General features: G+C 38.3%; 1 protein-coding gene across 1 annotated transcript; it reads left to right on the top strand.

Annotated features, from left to right (window-relative positions):
* Positions 1-1135: 1135 nt before the first annotated feature.
* Positions 1136-10525, top strand: LOC138833504 (mas-related G-protein coupled receptor member A-like). Its single transcript, XM_070031773.1, has 4 exons — positions 1136-1210; positions 3081-3230; positions 6008-6105; positions 9511-10525. Exons 1-4 carry the CDS (start codon positions 1136-1138, stop codon positions 10523-10525), a joined length of 1338 nt encoding a protein of 445 aa, XP_069887874.1.
* Positions 10526-13584: the final 3059 nt, after the last annotated feature.

The raw sequence follows: 13584 nt of genomic DNA on the forward strand, positions 1-13584 counted from the left end.
GGTTTTTGCTTTCAGGGGCACCAATGGAGCGATTCTGAGCATAGAACCAACCACACCATCCTTGATGAAAGAAGTGACAGGAAGCTATGACTATGACTACACCTATCATGGACATTGGGTCATGGAGAGTATAATTCTCGGGTGGTTGGAAGTCATCACTGATGTGATTGGACTGACAGGAAATGCAGCTGTGATTTGGCTCCTGGGCTTCCAGATTCGAAGAAATGCCATCTCAGTTTACATTCTAAACCTGGCTGTGGCTGACTTCCTCTACCTCTGCTTTCATCTTATTTTTTCCCAGGACAATTTTACCTTACATTTCCTTTCAAGTAAGAAGTATCTCTCAGAATTCTCTGACTTTGTGTTTTACTCTTCTTAGGCAGTAGTGCTGAGCTTCCTCAGTGTTATGAGACTGGAGAGCTTGCTGCCTGTCTGTCCTGTGTCCCATCTGGCACCAGTGCAGTCGCCCAGGACATGCATGATCCTTCATGTGTGTGCTGGTCTTGGTATTATCACTGCCATTTCCCTTTTTGCGAATTTATTACTGTTCATATTCCTTGAGTTGGTATCAGTTAAGTAAACTTTCTACTGCTGGATACGTGCTCTTTTTATCCGTGATTCTCTCAGGGTCCAGCCTGGCTCTGACAGTTAAAATGTTCTGTGGCTCTCGACAGATGCCAGTGACCAGGTTGTATGTGACCGCCCAGCTCACAGTGCTGGTCTCCATCTTCTGTGGCCTGCCCTTCGGCATTATCGATTTTCTAATAAAATTGTTTTATATTAATTTGAGAGATTACCTCTGCTACTATTTTCACCTTTTGCTTTTCCTACCGGTGTTAACAGCTGTGCAATCCCATCATTTACTTCTTTGTTGCTCCTTTAGGCGAAGGCAGAGGAGATTCTCAAGCAGGTTCAGCAGAGCGCTCTGCAGGACACTCCTGAAGACATGAACGTGGAGGTAGCCGTTCTCAGGGGACACTGGAGATGTCGGGAAGCAGAGTGAAACAATGATCAACTACTTCTGCCCTGACTTTTAGAGTTGGCTTTGTGAGAAAACCTGGCCATGATTATTGTCTGCTCTTGTCTCAATCTATATCCCGGAAATGTAGTCTAATTCCTTAGGATCGTTAAATGGATGCACTTTACCTGGTCTCTCCCAGATTTTGTCAGAGATAGCATTAGTATGAAAGTAGAAGGTCTACACCATTCTGTATGAAGAAAGTTCTTATGTTATCTCTAAATATTTTCCCTTTTTTCTCTTAATTTCTTTATTTTATTTTTATTTTTTGTGAACATACTGTACAGAGGGGTTACAATTACATGGGCAAGATAATGCGTACATTTCTTACCAAGCATTGCAGCCTCCTCCTTTGTTTACCCTTCACATCCCTTCCCAATATTTTCCCATTTAGCACTTTGTAGTTTTAGTTTCACTTCAACTTCAGTCTACTCTAGTATCTAAAATCTAATATCTAAATTTATTATCTAAAATCTAAAGATCTAATAAATCTTACATCTTACAAATCTTATAAACCCTGTATATAATTGTCTTATACATTGTAAATTTTAGAAGATGCTTTCTTTTCTCTGTGTTTCTACCCAATTAATATTTTGTACTGCGTTTAAGACACTGCTGCATGTAGCCCACTGAATTGTGAGGAAATGAGTCCATACATTTTGTAAGACCATCTGGCCTTTTAGAATATGATGACCTTGAAAACATACCTTGTCTGAAAATAAAAAGTCCAATGGGTTTATAACAAGACCACTGGACACATTTGTTATCGCCATGTTAACATGATTCTGGTAATAAAAGGCATAGCCTTTAACCTTGAAAACTGCTAAATGTCACTTTATCCCTTTTTTATTTAAATTTTGCTGTAAAGGTGATACATAGAAGGGTTACAGTTATATAAGTCAGGAAATAAGGACATTTATTTTTTAATAGTGTTATCACCTCCCTCATTTTCTCCCACTTTTTCCTTTCTCAACTCTCCATATGCACCGCCCCCCCAGTAGTAAAGTTCATTCATAGTTTCTAGTACCACTGTTGTATTGGTTCATCTTTTGTCTCACTATTTCTGTGACTCCCCTTCCCTTCCTAAAATCAGATAAACTGATATATAAGACAAAGGGTATAGAAATCAAAAACAGTACCCAAAGGGAATAAACCAAAGGAAAAAGAAAAAGAAATAATTGCAAATAGTACAATAAAAAAACTCTTATTTCCATCTCTTGGAGCTCATTTCAATAAGCATCATGTTATGTTACTATTGATCCCTATGAACCTCTCCTAAGAACATCCTCTTTTGTTCTCACTGTGTGATTATTTAGAGTGCTGCTTAATTAATAATATCCAAGTATAATTATTTGAGTTTTCCTATCCATTGGATTAACTTGTAGATTTATAGGCATATTCTAGTTATTACAAATGGGGGAAATAATGCAACCTATGTTTCTGTGGGTCTGGCTTACTTGGCTTAATATAATTTCTTCCAAGTTTTTCCATTTCCTTAAAATGGGCAGTGTCATTCTGTCTGATGGAAGCATAGAATTCCATGATTTATCACCCCAGTTAGAATGGCCATTATCAAGGAGATTAATAAATAACAGATGCGGATGGGGATGTGGCCAAAATGGAACCCTACTACACTGTTGGTGGTTTCTTCAACCACTCTGGAAAGCAGTATAGATGTTCCTCAAAAGACTAAACATAGAGCTCCCTTATGACCCACAATCCCACCCCTGGACATTTACCCAAATGAACACAAACCAGCCTGCAGCAAAGTCACCAGCACAATTGTGTTCATTGCAGCATTGTTTACAATAGCTAAGATTTAGAATCAACCCAGATGCCCCTCAGTGGATGAATGGCTCAAGAAAAAAAAAAAATATATATATTACTTGTCCCAAAGCAATCTATACTAAGATAGTAGGAGAAGTCACAGTTGGACATTGCACCCTCAATCTTGATTTATAAGACCACTTATCAACACAGTGGAACAAGTAAACAAAGTTCCACATGAAGAATTTAAAAAGTGTGAGTTGGTTAAAGGTTTAAACACATATGCCCTTCTCAGGACTGGGGGAAACCATTTGTTGCAGTGATTCAACTGTGGTGTAGGAAAGAGATAGCCTGGTGCACGTTCCTGTTAAGGGTGCATGACACTGCAAAGAAAGAACCTAAAGACTCAACCAAGCCTAGTGAGAACACAGAGAAACAGTTGTTCGTAAGAACAAAAGGTCTATACATCTGGACTCAGTCCAGGACCAGTCTGAGACTCAGAGCAAAAATCAAACAACCAAGAAAATACCAAAACAAATTATCTGGCTGAGTCCCTGGCAAGCCATGCTTCCAGCTGTCCATATAGCTGGTACACATCCTTATAAATAACAAACTGCGAAGACTATGCCCTGCCAAATAAGTAAGGACTAACTTCATCTCATACTGTACCAGAGCCCTAACAGACCAATTATGGTCCAGTAAATATTTGGTTTGTTTTTTATCTTCACTGCTATGATTAGGGATACTATGAAAATAGAGATGTTAGGACATTCAAACCCTACTTCAAAATCGTTTTAATTGGCAACTGGAAATAAGATTCAGGGAACATCTGAGAGTTACATTTATATGTAATCTGTCTCTCTCTCTCTCCTTTCTCTCTCTCCTACTCAGTTTGTGTTTCAAGTCTGTGTGTATGAGTGCATGTATATCATCTCTCTGACCACCAGACGTGTGTTTGTTTGTTCTGCTTCATCTTGCCCATCTTTCTTTCTAGTGGTTTTCCCCTCAGGTATTTTTTTCCCACAAAGAAGAAAGTTAGTATACTAACTGGTAATTTTTTCATTTTCACTTGAAAGAAATATCTGCCTTTCTCCAATTTAAATCTACGTGTTTCCTTAAGAATGAGATGAGTTTCTGCAGTGTTTGCTTGGATCTGGGTATGTCATTCTTAAATTTATTAAAACTGTTTTTGTTTATTTCTTTGTTTGTTTCTTTAATGAGGCTGGTACAAAGGCTTGAATCCAGGACATTGTGCTTTTGCTCAGTTCATTTCTGGCACTCTGCCACTTGGGACATGCATCCAGTGCTACTCTTTGGATTTTTTATTGGAGAACTTAATAATTTAACTCATTTCCATTCATGATTATTATTGGCACATAAATATGGGCAATTATGTAAACATATACAACTATACATGAAAATATATACATGGCTCAATGAATTTACACAGAAACTGAATAAAGTAGGTTACACCTCGTGGAAGAATACAAAGGCACAACTCCTATGAACAACTGCTTATCAAACTGAATACCAGAAGGTAGAAACATTATTTCAGGGAAGGACAAAATGAGGGGACAAGGAGGAGGAGGAGAAGTGGGCAAACCTAGTCATTACATTGAATATACATTATGTAAAAAATGAACTATGTAACTTGAGCGTAGTTACAAGAGGAGGAAAGTGGGAGAGAACAAAGGAAGGGGTGACATTGAAAAAGAAGAATTGTATTCATAACCTGACTTATGGAATTGTAACGTCTTGTACCACATATAGAAATAACAATATATATGTTTAACTCTGACATGGGTGCCAATATACACACCTATAATCTAGGTCTTCAAGACTTTAAGATCTAGAATCATATTTCAAAGCTAGCAGGCAGAAAAGGCTCTCATCTCCAATGAACAGTCCAAAAAGCAGGAAGTAGAGCTCTAGATAAAGTGGTAGAGCACTAGCTTTGAGAACAAAAGCCCAGGGACAGTGCTCAGGCCCTCAGTTCAAGTTAAAGGCCAGCACACACACACAAAATTCAACTCTTCACACTTTTTTTAAATAAGTTTTTTTATTGTGAAAATACTGTACAGAGGGGTTACAATCACATGAACAAATTAATGAGTACATTTCTTTCTTTTTTTGCTTAAGTTTTTTTTTAAATTGTGAAAATAAGGGTTACAATTACAATGGGCAAGATAATTATCAAGCATTGTTGCCTCCTCCTTTGTTTTTCCCCTCCCATCCCCTCCCTCCCATCTCCACAACTACATTCCCCCACCTCCTCCTCCCCCCCCAGCCTAAATTGTAAAGTTTGTTTTTCGATATAGTGTCTTCTACATCTCATTGTTGCATCTTCACACATTTTAATAGGCTTGATATATGTGATCAGAATAGTCAATTATACAATATCCAAAACTAAATGTTTGTATTATGCACATAACTAATACCTCCATTGTGCACAGAGCATGGATGCTCAAAAGCAAGGCTACTGCTGTATCCCTGATCTTCACACTGCCTCTGTACCATCACGATATACAGGTTGAATTCTTTATAGCCTGGTGCATGTGGGACAGAAACGTAAAAAATTCTGAAATATAACATGAGAGATGAAATGCAGCAAATTTGAAGGTGTAGTTGTATGAAAATGGAAAGGAGAATTGGAAAAAAAAGGAAGAAAATGGAAGGAAGGATAAAAGCAAGACTAAAGGAAGAAGGAAAGGAAAAATAACCAAAGTTAAATGCAAATAAGTAAGGATAGGAAGCAGAACAAATGGAGAATGGGATTATGGGATTTATGGAGCCTATCAACTTGTAAACATTTCTCTATCATTTGGAAGCAAATTATACTAATGAAGATCTCTCTGCTATGATGAACACTAAAACAACAAGTACATCAGCCCAGGGTGCACTTTGGATGGCAAAGGCCCAATGATGCACTTTTGAGTTCTAAGCACCCAAATGCAAGCTAAAAATCACTTGATATTTCTACCTAAGGTTGGAATTGGCAATTAAAGGACAGAACAGCGATTACTTAAAGGAGGTGGAATGAGGGAGGCAGATATGGGTATGAGAATAGGGTAGATGCCAAGAAACATCTCAGAGAAGCATCGTGACTCAGATGGCTCCTGTCTATGATTCACTTCCATCATATCTACAGAAAATCACACAGATTATCTGCAGTCTTCATAATCCTCACTTGATCACAAGCTCTTGTCATCTCTTGAATTTCAGAACAAAGCAGTAGACTCTGCTATTGCTCAGTCTGAGAAAGGCTCTTCCTCTCCACAACAGATCACACCTGCAACATTGAACAGGAAAATGGATGAAAGGTAAGGATTATTCCAGGAACACCCAGGTATCCAGTTATGATATTTGCTCTGAGTTTATATCCCTGTTTTTCCAGTATCGGGTGCTTTATTCAGGTGGGAATGGGAAAAGCCAGACACAGAAGCTTTCTTCTGAAAATTGAATGCTGGTGGCTCCTGCTCTGGAAATTTTAAATGATGCTAACCACATTTTCCTATCTTCCAAATCATATGTCCTTATTTTCCTTTGATTTACATTCAAATATGCTGATTCCTAATATTTATTTAAAAGGAAATGTGTGTGTATATTGTTTCCCAGATTTTACATCATGTAAAACATATTTCATTGGTTCTCAAAATATCCTACATGTATCTTCATAGATCCTAAGATAAAAGAAACACATGGTCCTCCTTATTATTATCTGTCATGTATGGTAGGATTCAGGGGAAAATGGCTATCCCAAAGTGAATCCACTGAGGGAAGAAAATGATGAAGCAGAATTTCTGCAGTAGGATTTAAGATGTGCGAGAGGACCTATTGCCAGAGAGAAGGCATAGCTATAGCTGTATCTGTTATAGGACACTTGATGACCAAGAAGGTTTAGAAATGCATGCATCGCCAAATCACAGGTTAGTAAAAGGGACATTGATGATGAAAAGGAAAAATTCCTCTCCCGCTGTCCTTCAGTGTGCCAATGGTGCTGTCCAATGGCTCCACTGAAACCCACACGGAACAGAAAGGATTCCCTAAAACCACACTCTTGGGAAGTGAAAGATGGCAGAGAAGTTTGGGAGCAATATTTTTCATGGGAGATGAAAATAGTCTTTACATCTCTTGTGTCTTCCTGCTACGTGAAGTCTAAATATCATTGAAGTGATTCTCATCTTCACCGCAGCTATTATTTCTGGTTTGCATCTTACTTTTCTTGTCTCTTCTATAGAACTTTCACCATCTTTACAAAAAGTTCTTGAAAACTAGAATGCATCTGACAACTTCTTACATATTAGAGAGTGAGGGTGCCGGAAGGCTCCAACCCAGAGGAACACATGGACTCCAAAAAGAGAGCAAACTAACAATGCTGTGCCTTTCGGACTAGGTGCAACACAAGGCAATGCTTGTCTCATAAAGGGTATATCTTTATAGGGCCAGGGGCTAGGGAGGGAAAGGCTGGGTTTACTATTTGCAACAGTTGCAGTTACATCTGGGCTGAAGGCATTCCACCACAGGGGTAGTGGTTAACAATTGCAGTCAAGTGCGGTCACCCTATTTCCAGAAAGGAACTGAGGACCTAAGATGGTGATTGTTAAGTTAAAATGGGGGAGGATATGCTAACAGTGCCTACTTATATACTGGACCATTACATAAGGACCTTAACAAAAGGTTTGTAAAGTAGAGCCTGGAAGTTCTACAGCATATGAAACAAGGACCTTGTTGTTCCCACTCCTCAATCACAAAGGATGTTGACCAATGTCTTATGGTGAACATAACTTGGGGCCATGTCAACACACCAGCTTAAGGAAGAGAACAATGTAAATAAAGGGCATATCCCTTCTGTTGATCATATAACCTTGAAGTGGCTGTATTACTCTGCTCATCTGCCACTAAACTGAAGATACAATGGAGAATCACATCAATTATTTAATTTAAATATCAAAAATCCCACTGTACAGAAGAAAAGACTGGCTACTGGAGGAGTCCAGTAGATTTGAGAAGCCCTGCTATTCTCTAAGGTTCTGTGGTCATACGAAAACATTTTGGAAACTCCTGAGGAATAATAAACCGAGCAGAGAACAGAAGGAAAGCCTCATACAGGGCCCTAGTCAACTGGGAGATGGCATGAAGCCTGTTCTTGATTATGTGATCCCAGAAAAATTATCTTGTGTGCTCTACATGGAGATTTTCCCAGTGTGTGTTGAAATATGAAAATGCATGGTCTATGGAAAAAGTGTTCAATGTGGAAGAATGGTGGTTAATGAAATATACATGATTTCTTCTTCACAGAACTTCACATTTGATGAGGAAGATAAATTCATTAAATATTAGAGAATTCAACGGTTGCTTTTGTAGGATCAGTAAAACTTCTGTTTTTCCAGTTTAAGCCACTAAAAATCATGAAAGCTCATCTCTCTAAGAGAGTTAGTTCATGGTGGGTTCATTCCCCACATTCCTCTCATTCCACTTGAAGGCCTCTGGCCTCAGATACATTTTCAGGACAGGACAGGGTCGCAGGATTCAACTAACTATTCCTAATTTTATTTCATTTGACTAGCATGTTGGTTACAGCTTGGGAATTTCTCCTGTTTTCTTTTTTTTTAACCAGGCACCTGCAGTCTACTTGGAATCATTGGTAGTTGCACTCAAAGATTTGTTAAAAGGGCAGAACTGAAGCAGACTTGCTGGTTTCACACTCATGCTTTGAGAGAAGAGGATTAATTACTCAGATTCATTCTATCTCAGTTCAGTCTAGGGTAACATGAAGAAAACAATTTTTAACCCTAGACTCTTGAATAAAATGAACGAGTCAATGCTTGCTGAGATCCAATGTCTATCAATCTAGTGGAATTTTCCACCCTGGTGTCAACAGATCCTTTTTCCAAAGTTGAACTCTCCCTAAACATTTCTCTTGATATTTCACAACTTTTGCTTTTCCTACTTCCCTTCATACACTCCTCTCATCACAGAGAACACTCCATTAAATACCAGGGTGAGAGTGTGAAACAGATTTATAATGCATACTCAGAGCACTCCACTTACTGCCCTGCTAATAGATAAACTCATACTTCACATAATTCTTCTAGATGCTTAGCATAACTATATCGTGTCCTTCAAAGACCTGTCAATGATCAATATCAGATATTTGGGCACACATAAATCCTTCTGAATATACCCTGAGTTTGTGAAAAGTGAATTCGAATGTAAGAATTTTTTCTATCACATTTTATGGAACTGCTGTAGTGGTTTTTACCATATTTTCATTTTGCTTTCCATTTAACTCATGTAATGTGACATGGAAAAGCTGTGTATTATGCATTCATTCAGTGAATAAATTGTGAATACAAGGACCTCATACAAAACTAGCATGGTGATTTCTGTGTCTCTCTAAATTCCTACATATGAGAGAAAATTTACTGGCCTGGAGTAGCACTGAATCCATAGCATTAGCTTTCTGAGTGGGGTGTTTGGATTATAGTATATTTCTATGATATTTAAAGATTAGGATGAAGAGGGCAGAGACCTCAGGCTGTATTGTTGAAAAGTACTGGGTTTGCTCTGTACTCCAGAAATCTTTAAATCTTCATATGTTACTTAATCTCTGAAATATTCTATTTTCTCCCTTTTTACAATGAAAACAATGATTACCGTACTCAGGTTAAAGCTGACAAACAGAAATTACATAAGAGTTTCTGAAGCTTGTGTTTTGCTTTCAGGAGCACCAAAGGAGTGATTGTGGGCCTGGAACCAACCACATCAGCCTTGACTACAGAGGTGATGGGAACGTATGACTATAACCACACCTATCAGGGATATTGTGTCATGGAGATGACAATTCTCGTGTGGTTGAATGTCATCATTGATGTGATTGGACTGGCAGGAAATGCAGCTGTGATCTGGCTCCTGGGCTTCCGGATTCGAAGAAATGCCATCTCAGTTTACATCTTAAACCTGGCTGTGGCTGATTTCCTCTACCTTTGCTTTAACTTTGCTCTGGCCCTGAAAACATTGATTACTTTTTTATATGGCAACAAGGAAATCTGCTTCTCTTTTGTTTTGATTTTTGTGTTTTTCTATACTTACACAGCAGGCCTGAGCTTCCTCAGTGTTATTAGCCTAGAACGCTGCCTGTCTGTCCTGTGTCCCATCTGGTACCGGTGCCACCGCCCAAGACATGCATCATCCTTCATGTGTGTGATAGTATGGACACTGTCCTTGCCATTGGCTTTTTTGGTATCTTATTACTGTGAAGGCCCACTTACCTATTTTGACTGGAAGTCATGTCTGTTAGTCAGTCTTCCTAGTGCTGGATATTTGCTATGTTTATTTGTGATTCTCTCAGGGTCCAGCCTGGCTCTGACTGTAAGGATGTTCTGTGGCCCTCAACGAATGTCACTGACCAGGTTGTATGTGACCATCCTGCTCACAGTACTGGTCTTCATCTTCTGTGGCCTGCCCCAGGGCATTGGCTATTACCTACAGGATGTGACTTATGTTAATGTGTTTCAGTTCACCTGTTACTCTCCTAGACTTTTATTGTTATTAGCTTCTGTTAACAGCTGTGCCAACCCCATTATTTACTTCTTTGTTGGCTCCTTTCGGCAGCAGCAGAGGCAGACCCTTAAGCATGTTCTGCAGAGGGCTCTGCAGGACACTCCTGAAGATAATGAACGTGGAGGTAGCCTTTCTCAGGGGACCCTGGAGATGTCTGGAAGCAGAGTGGAGCAATGATAAACAACTTCTGCTCTCCTCTTTAGTTGTGGTTTTGTGAGTGAATCTGGACAGAACATAATTCACAGTAGTCTCAGTCCCTGTCTCCGAAATGTTTCAGTAATTCCTGAGCAAATTCAAATTAATGTACTTATCTCAGTTTTTCCAGCTTTACTTCAATATAGCATGACTATGAAAATGGAATATCTATATCAATCTATATGAATAAAGTTTTTGTTGCCTTTCTTAATATTTTCTTAGTCAGCACTTTTTAGCTTTAGTTTTGTATCAATAGGGAGAATTCTCCTACAAACCATAAAACCGTGTTTATAATTGTCTTATCCACAGTAGTTTTTCAGATTTTTTTATTTTCTCTCTATAATCTGATGGGACTCATAATCTGTATTCTTTAAAGCATTTCTACATGCAGATAAATTATTTGTGAATTATTGTATTAGATCCTTTGGGCTTTTGGAAATATGTTCTTGAAGTCATACTCTCTCTGAAAATAAAAAGTCCTATTGGTATATTGTTGGAAATATTTCTCATTGACATGTTGACAAGTTGGTCCTTTCTGCTAATAAAATGCATGTCCTTTAGTTTTGTAGACTACAACTAATTTTAGTTTAATTAATTATTCAGAGCAATCTAAATCTGGAGATATGCATAACCAGTCCCAATTGGACATTTATTGTAACCCATGAAGTAAGGGAAAGACTAGGTCTAAGTAGGTCACTTGTTTTCATAGCCATCCTGGTGCCTACCCAGGTGATGGGGGCTGTCCACCCAGCTTCCAAGGCCTAGAGGTGAAACAAGCCATCTTTTGAATTGCAGATATACCAACTTGCTTAGACCTAAGAAGGATATGTAAATGCATTATATTGTTTAGGTTCAGGGAAATCCCACCTCCCAGGTGATGGGTATGCCTGAATCCTGAGAGGTTGGTAAGGGGACTTGGATAATAGGTTACTGGATTGTCAGTACTGTGCCTTGAACTTGGAAGATTCTCCAGTTTCTTGTGACTCTGTCTCTGTATCTAACCAGATTTTAAGGTGAGACCAGCCCAGATGCCATTACACCAGGCCTCATGTGCTGGGTCCTGTTTCCTGGCTCTGATCTGGTCAACATGGTGTACCACTTCAGCCCTCATTAGGGTTGATCTGGGTTGTTGGTATTTTCTTTCTGCTCTTTCTTTACTCTCCTGCTCTCATGAGTCAGTTTGCTAACACTGTTAAGTGTATTCTTAAGGCTTTAGGTCTTTGCAACAAGAGTTGCCTGCATTCATCAGCTCTCCAATAAAGAGTGTCAATTCAACCTCTCAAAATGAGGCTTCTCTATATCTCACTGACTGGATCCCCTTACAACACCCCAGTATTGATTTCAAAGTGAAAGTATGTTGTAAACCATTTATGAATATGCATGTAACTATTAGATTTTAGAAGACTTCAGGAGTTTGCACCAATTTTTTTGACTATGTCTTTATCTCTATTTAACTGTCAGCACCTCTGGGAGGAAAACAAAAATAATTAATTGAATAGATTTAGCCCATTGATACTATTACCTAGTATATTCAAGGGTATAAGTAAAATCCATAACATTGTTACAATAAACCAACAAATCAAACAACAAAACATAAATAAAGCAACTGAACCTTCTCAACCCATGTCAACTGTGGTCAGTTTAGTTTTCTATTTTCAGTGCAGAACTCAGTGCTCTCTTGAATCCTCCCACTATTATTCTGGCCTCTGGAAGCTCAAACTATCCCTTCCCTCTCCCACCTTACACACTCCTTCCCACCCCACCCTATCCCCCACACTGCCCAAAGTTGTAAAGTTCATTTCCAATAAACTGTCCTGTGGGTATCCTTGTTGTAATGGGTCATCCTGTGTCCTTGTTTCAGCATGTCCTTGTTATTCCCCCTCCCCTCCCCATATTAGATAAATGTATATACATTGCAGGGTACCAAAATCAAGTACAGTGACAACAGGGAATATGACACAGGGGAAAGAACATACAAAGGAAACAACAACAAAAATTAAAATCCCATGGTACATTTTAAACAATAACAATAATGACAGACCTCTTGTGTCTATATCTTGGGGTTCATTTCACTTAACATCATCTTATATGGTCATATGTACATGGCTTTTGAGCTTTTCAGCTCATCTGATAAGATTATCCTACATATATACTAATTGTTGTAAACAAGGGAAACCATCGGACCTAAATTTCTTTGGGACTGGGTTACTTCACTTAGTATGATTTTTTCCCAAGTCTTTCCATTCCCTAATAAATGGGGAAGTGCCATTCTTTCGGATGGAGGCATAGAACTCATATATATATATATATATATATATATATATATATATATATATATATATATATACATATATATATACATATATATATACATATATATACATATATATGTTTTATATATGTGTATATATATATATATATATATATATATATATATATAACATTTTCTTGATCCACTCATCCACTGAAGGGCATCTGGGTTAGTTCCATATCTTACCTATGGTGAATAATACTGCAATAAACATAATTGTGCTGGTAGCTTTAGTATGGCCTTGTTTGAGATCATTTTGGTAAATGCCCAGAAATGGGATTACTGGGTCATAGGGGAGCTCTATGTGGAGTCTTTTGAGGAACCTCCATACTACTTTCCAAAGTGGTTGAACATGTTTGCACTCCCACCAACAATGCAGTAGGGTTCCCTCTGGCCACATCCCCTCCAGCATCTGTTGTTACTAGACTTTTTGATTACAGTCATTCTAACTGGGGTGAGGTGGAATCTCAATGTTGTTTTGAAATGTTTGCATTTTTTTATGACCAGAGAAGTTGAGCGTCTCTTCATGTGTCTACTGGCCATTCTTATTTCTTCTTCAGAAAATTCTCTCTTTAAATCTTTGCCCAATTGTTGATGGCAGTGATTTCTTGTTTCTTTTGAATGTTCTTCCTCCTATGGTATATTCCTGTTGTCACTATATTTGAATTCAGTACTGGTATTGTGTATTTGTATATTGTATATATTGTATATTTATCTGAATTAGGGAAGG

This window comes from Dipodomys merriami, unplaced genomic scaffold, assembly GCF_024711535.1.
Source record: "Dipodomys merriami isolate MVZ:Mamm:240054 unplaced genomic scaffold, mDipMer1.0.p SCAF_21, whole genome shotgun sequence".
NCBI lineage: Eukaryota > Metazoa > Chordata > Mammalia > Rodentia > Heteromyidae > Dipodomys > Dipodomys merriami.

Coding starts and splice junctions, on each gene's coding strand:
- LOC138833504 (XM_070031773.1), top strand. CDS start 1,136: ATGCACTTTACCTGGTCTCTCCCAGATTTTGTCAGAGATAGCATTAGT. Junction 1,211..3,080: donor TAGAAGGTCTACACCATTCT/GTATGAAGAAAG, acceptor TGCCCTTCTCAG/GACTGGGGGAAACCATTTGT. Junction 3,231..6,007: donor ACACAGAGAAACAGTTGTTC/GTAAGAACAAAA, acceptor CTTGAATTTCAG/AACAAAGCAGTAGACTCTGC.